The sequence below is a fragment of the Triticum dicoccoides genome, chromosome 3B (genome assembly GCF_002162155.2).
Source record: "Triticum dicoccoides isolate Atlit2015 ecotype Zavitan chromosome 3B, WEW_v2.0, whole genome shotgun sequence".
In the NCBI taxonomy this organism is placed as follows: domain Eukaryota; kingdom Viridiplantae; phylum Streptophyta; class Magnoliopsida; order Poales; family Poaceae; genus Triticum; species Triticum dicoccoides.
In genome coordinates, this window is record NC_041385.1 from 595,681,339 (window position 1) to 595,687,474 (window position 6,136).

Sequence of the window (6,136 nt, forward strand, 5' to 3'; positions counted from 1 at the left end):
GACACTTTTCTTTTACTAAATAAAATATTATGAACTTTATTATTTTCTTTATAAAATTCACGAATTTTTCTTTTTCTGAAAATTTTCTATTTTCATTTTGCAGAAACTTTTCTATTTTTCTTTTCAGAACTTTTCTTTTACTTTTCTGTACTCTAAACAAAATTTCGTTGGATGAAATTTGAGTAGAAAAACTATTTAAAATCTGCCCAAAAACCGGACAAATAACAATTAAAAAAACGAAAAAAAAACGGCAACTCAGCCGCGGCCTCGGCCAAGCGCGCGTTGCTGCGGCCTCGGCCCAGCACGCGGCTGCGGCCTCGCCCAGCACGCGCGGCTGCTGGCCTGGGCCCAGCCGGCTCTCTCCCTTTCAGCCCAAGAGGCCTGCAACGGGTTAGGGTTTTCATCTCCACCTCAAGCTACCAAACTCACTCAAGCTCAAGTCGATGATCATGCCTGCATTGCCGCTGTGTGGCTCGAATTCCCCATGCATTTCATTCATATTCACCATTGATCACATCACCCTCCCATTCTTTACCCTCGCCGCACTCTTTTTCTTGCAATTTACTTGGTTGTTGTTTTTAATTTTCATTACATGGTGAGAAACTGGCTATTTGTTTGCGGGAATGGAACACCAGCTAAATATAGACTAGGGCAACCTACATAAAGTGCATTAAGTGCATACTTCACTACCGCATCACCATTCACCAATCAGCCGCTACTGTTGATTTGATTATTTACGGCTGTGAGGCCTGACGGGACATATTCTCAAATTGTACATGTATAATATGGATACCAGAGAGCATCTACAACCACGAATAGCTAATCCGAGCTCCTATACGCCCGCGGACGCGTTCAAGACGGCGCCGGGCCGGTCCCCATTCGGCCCTCCGCACAACTACAATCCTCAAATATTGATACCCAATCCATGTAAATCCATGCACGACGATCATAAACACAAATTCAACGTACATTCAACGCTGCAAAGATAGTGTAGGACAAAAATAGATAAGCGATACAAGGATGAATCAACAACTACCCATCTAGAAGCCACATGCCTGGAGAGAAAGATAAAATAGGATCAACCAAGTTACAAACTTGTACACCGCATTTCTGCTGACTATACTTAAGCAAGCCTCTGTCCCTTGCCGCGGATCATCTCTCGGATAGAGGCTTGCACTTGTACTCTTTGGCCAGATATTAGGCACTTGATTGTCAAATCCGTACAACAATGGAGTAACAGTGAGGACAAGGTTGCTTTCCGCGTCCGGAGCAGCCGCGTAACCGGATATACTACCTGGCTACAATGACTGGGAAAAATACAACTGGACATCGATTTATACCAGGTAAAATTCCAGAAATCTACAAGTCTAGGATCCGGCAGCAGCACGGTGCAAACTGAAGGCTTGGTAAAGCTGTACATCATCATTCACATAAAAAGCCTATCGTTGCCTCTCTGCTGCTAGAACTCTGAAATCCCGCGTACCCATCTGAATTTTCCAGTAGTACCAAAACAATTCAGAATTTCGGCGGCGGCAGCATGCGAACGGATTCTTCAGAGGAACGCCGCAGCTCGGCGACCACCGGTAAGCAGCTGTACAACGGAGCGGAAGATATGCCCATGTTCAGCTGAGCACGTCGACCGGCCAGAATCGCCGCCACGTGGAGATCTCGTCTTCGGTCTGCAGCTTCCTGATGCCGCCGTAGAAACCGTCCGTCTCGTCCCCTTTCTCCCGGTGGTCTTTCCTGCTCACCGTGGTCTGCCTCCACCTCGACCCGGCCGCGTAGTGCTTGAACTCCAGCATGATCGTATCTGACAGAGCACACACACCCAAAGAAATTCAGATAAGCGCGCACACAACACAATGACAGAAGAATAAGTGGAACATGCTGTGGATATGGATAAGAAGGCACGAGAATAGATGCTAGATATATTACTAACAGACTCTGGACTGTGCATACTGGATAGGACGAACGGCACAAGATCACGGGAGAGAGAGGGCCATGATCAGACTGTAGCCACGACGTTTCACGCAAGTTGATCATACTGTGCGGATAAGATGCGCTCGACATGTTCCCGAATATATTTCGGGCCTATTTGATTCAAAGGATTTTCATAGGATTTTTGAAGGATTAGAATCCTTTGAAATTTTTCCTGTGTTGGTTGTTTGATTCGTAGGATACAATCCTATAGGAATTTTTCCTAAGGATTCATTTGTACTACATTTTATAGGAATTCTAACATCCACTCCAACCTCTTGAAAGAAATCCTTTGCTTTTCCTTTGGCACAATCAAACAAACTCAATTCTGTAAGAATCCAATGGCCATGTCATTCCAATCCTACATTTTTCCTATTCCTGCATTTTTGCAATTCTGCGAATCAAAGAGGCCCTTCACATGTTTCACATAGAATTCGAGGAAACGAAGTGGGTCGTTACCGTCTTCGTGGCAGCGGCAGAGATGCTCGTTCGCGTTGCACGGCTCGAGGTGACCCACGACGCCGTACCACCAGCCTGTGATCCATCACAAGAAAGCATCCGTCACCAAATGCCATGGCGCCATACCGACAGAATTTCAGAAATGCAGCTGCCGATTCTGCAAGGGCGTCGTGATCGGGAAGAAGAATCATCCATACCGTAGGGGAAATCCTTGTTCTTCCGCCACTGGATCTCGAAGTGGTCGCCGGGGCGGAGGTCCTCCAGGCAGGCCGAGGCGTGGAGGTCCTGCGCCGGCGTGCTCAGCGGCGCCGCGCGGACCCTGCACCACTGCACGCCCTCCTCCTCCTTGGCCGGCTTCCGGCCGTGGGGCGGGTACCTATCGTAGTTCAGAACCCATCAGCACCACATTCAAAGCAACGCCAAAAATATCCATGCTCCGATCGCCTTCACGCATTAAATCATAGTGCACACGTATCTCGGTCGATCACTGATTGATCATGATCAGAACAGCCTATGAACCAGTCAATTCCATCGATCTCGGCCCGGCCGGATCGTAACAGGTAACGGCAGGTGAAGTGGAGTGGTGACTGGTGAGTGGTACCTGGCGGTGAAGGTGTCGGTTCGCCGGTCGTAGCGGAGGTGAGCGTCGTAGCACGAGAGCAAGAACCCGACATGCCCGTCCTGCTAAACACAACAGATTCTCCCGCCATTAAACAATGACAAGCTTTTTGCAGGAAAGAAACAACAGCAAAGCGAGCTGTGCTTAATCTACCTAATCTAATGGCGGATCAAACATTAATTTACAACTGAATAGTAACTGTTGTTAACTACCTCGCGGTTGTACACCTGGGCGGGGAACCAGAAGTCGCCACACTCGAGCGCGCGGTACCACGCGGCCACCGTGTCCGCCGGAGGCGCGGGTGCAGAACGGGCGGCGGCGGCGTCTTCCTTGAGCCAACGGCGGCCGATCCAGGAGAAGGGCCACGCGCACGCCAGCGAGTCCGCCCAGCCCCGCCGCCTGGCCGGGCGCGGGAGGGTGGCGGCGGCCGCTCTGGCGGCCAGCTCCGCCTCCCACTCACTGCGCGCGGCGGCGCCGAGCACGCGGCCCCACTTGCGCCGGACGTGGCGCGCCCACAGGCTGTCCATGGAGCAGCGGTCCCGGAGCCCCGCGCAGACGCACGCCATCGCGGCGAGCGACGCCGGGGACAGCTCCTCCAGCACGCGCTCCAGCGCCAGCTCCGGCAGGTCGAGCACCGGGAGCGCGTCCGCGTCGTCCTCCGCCAATGCGGGCGACGGCGTCTTGGCCCTGGACGGCGGCGGCGGCATTCTGGCGCCCTGCTGCTCCTTCCTGCCCGCCGCGGCGGACGCGGAGTGCCGGAGCAGCTCCCGCGCCAGCAGCAGCGCGACGAGGCCGAGCTCCCGCACCAGCTTCCAGGGCTTGTAGGAGGCGGGCGCGACGAGGAGCAGCGTGAAGGCCGGGAGCGTGGATATAAGGAGGAGCGGAAGCATCTCTCTCTCTCTGTCCCTCAAGAAGAAAAGATGGGAGCAGCCGCAGCTGGTGCTGGTGCCGATGCGGTGGTGGTGGTGGTGGCGCAGCGACAGCGGCAGCACACCCAGACCCAACCAGAGGCGAGGAGGACCAGCGGGGACGGAGGCGCGGCCCCCACGCGGCCCAGGAAAGCGGGGACAGTGCCGACGAGGTGGCGCCGGCAACTTTGCAGCCGAATGATTCCTGCCTCCTTGCCCTCTAACTCGATGTATTGGCTTCTTGCCCCACCGGAAAGCTGTCCACAGTGGCGGCACTGCACGCTCGCCCTCGCTGTCGCTGCTAGTTGTAGTACACTACTACGACGACGAGGACGACGAGCATGGTGCCATGGTAGTGATCACCGTTAGCTCGGCTGTGCCGCCCACGCTCACACGAGCTGTTGCTGCTGCGTGTTTCTTGTGCGTGCTTTCGTAAATTTACTTTGCAGAGGAGGATTTGGTTGGTGGGGCGTAGACTCGCCGGAGGTAAAATGGGTTGGGTCAAGGTGGCCACAATGGTGGCGATCTTCTCCTTTTGTAGGGCACGTTCGTCGCCGCCGGAAGAAGGGAGGTCGATAGTGGTTGGTAAACGGTGAGTGAAGACAACTACTTATTGCTAACTCCCAACACCACCCCGCCAATCTTTATCGTAGCATTTCCGTGGCAAGCAACCAAACACTCGTGCTCCTGGAATACTTTCTGTTTTTTCTTGCACATTATACTTAGAAAACAACCGTGCGTTGTTCGTTCCGGCAAGGCAGGGAGGTCGATTAGTGGTTGCTAGTGGTTAAGCCGAGCAACCAAACAAGAGATTTGGATCGAGCCGTGCCTTGCGTCCAACGGAGGGCGTGGAGAAAACAAGGCGAGGCCACATCACGATTGCCCCAAATTCTCCTCGGTTGCTCAGACCTCGAGGGCGAGCGCAACCACACTCGGGCCACAGCAGCAGCAACAACAAAATGGCTGCTGCACGCTTCCGCCGCGGTCAAAAGATTTCGGCTTTGATTTAGCCACTTGTTTGGTGCGTGCTGTGCGTGCTAAAAAGGATGGGTCCCGATAACTGCCACACGTGTGGTGTATCGGATAGTTGTGCCACACGCCTCGTGTGGCATGGACAGCAACCAGCCCATACATCTACGTGTGGGCAAAACAACTAATGCCCACACACCTTTTTTTTTCCTCCTGAACCCTCTCACACGCGTGCGTGTGGGCGAAGTTGATAACGCACACACGCCCGTATGTCAGGCCTCGTACCCTCTTGGTCCTGCACGCCACGCGTGACGCCCACCGCGCGCCCGCAGTTGCCATGGTCCAGACCCTCATCCATGTTCGTTTAACTGCAGTTGCCATGTCGCTGAACTACGGTTGCCATGTCGGACAACTGCAGTTGTCATGGTTGCTCAACTGCAGTTGCCATGTATGGTCTGATCTAATGTAGTTGTCATGATTTCATAACTTTAGGAGTTGCCACATACTAACACTAGGCAGTTGAGAGAGTTGCCATGTGCTTACAAGCATGCTAGGGCAGTTGCCATGTAAAAAGAAAGAGTTGTCATCTGCTTACGTACACGTTAGGGCAGTTGCCATGTACGTGCACGGTGGGGCAGTTGCCATGTACCATGCAAAAACACATGGCAACTCGGTAAAAGAGAGTTGCCATCTGCTTACGTGCACACTAGGCAGTGGCCGTGTACCCTGCAAAAACACATGGCACTCGGGTAAAAAAAGAGAGTTGCCACCTGCTTATAAAGCACACTAGAGGCAGTTGCCATGTGCGCTGCGAAAACACATGACAACTAGCAGCTTGGGTGTGGGAGAGGAGACGGGCGTGTGGGCGAGATGGCAAATGCCCACACACTAGCCCTTGTGTGTGCGTGCAAAGTGGCGTGTGGCGCGAAACTGCTGAACGCCCACACACCGGCCCCTCCGTGTGGTAAAACGGATGTGTGGGCGACCTCTCTCACACACCACACACGCGAGTTGTCCTAGGTGGCATACAAAATCAGCTAATTCATGTCAAGATTCGTGCAGAAGTTACTGGACGGAGATGAAGACGTGTGGGTGAGTTGGCTAATGCCCACACGTGTGGGCGTTAACATTTTCGAAAAGGATTAGGACACGCAAGCAGCGATGTTGGAGTATTTCACTATTATTTCCCATTCTGGCGCCATGG

At 53.1% G+C, this 6,136-nt stretch overlaps 1 protein-coding gene across 2 annotated transcripts; it reads right to left on the reverse strand.

Moving 5' to 3' along the window:
- Nucleotides 1-991: 991 nt before the first annotated feature.
- LOC119277325 (F-box protein At2g41170-like) lies at nt 992-4,545 on the reverse strand. 2 transcript variants are annotated; one of them, XM_037558594.1, is made up of 5 exons: nt 3,268-4,545; nt 3,038-3,120; nt 2,634-2,812; nt 2,437-2,511; nt 992-1,810 (listed from the first exon to the last, which is right to left on the reverse strand). In XM_037558594.1, the coding sequence occupies exons 1-5, from the start codon at nt 3,943-3,945 to the stop codon at nt 1,623-1,625; spliced, it is 1,203 nt and encodes a 400-aa protein (XP_037414491.1). In that variant the 5' UTR covers nt 3,946-4,545; the 3' UTR covers nt 992-1,622. The 2 variants fall into 2 exon arrangements, with proteins under 2 accessions (XP_037414491.1, XP_037414492.1); XM_037558595.1 differs by having other exon boundaries at nt 3,038-3,117; nt 3,268-4,543.
- Between the last annotated feature and the right edge of the window lie 1,591 nt (nt 4,546-6,136).

Excerpts from the sequence above, each read along its gene's own strand:
- LOC119277325 (XM_037558594.1), bottom strand. The coding sequence starts at position 3,945 with ATGCTTCCGCTCCTCCTTATATCCACGCTCCCGGCCTTCACGCTGCTC. Across the intron at positions 2,813-3,037 it reads ACCGACACCTTCACCGCCAG|GTACCCGCCCCACGGCCGGA; the intron begins GTACCACTCACC and ends GAACTACGATAG. Across the intron at positions 1,811-2,436 it reads CTGCCGCTGCCACGAAGACG|ATACGATCATGCTGGAGTTC; the intron begins GTAACGACCCAC and ends GTGCTCTGTCAG.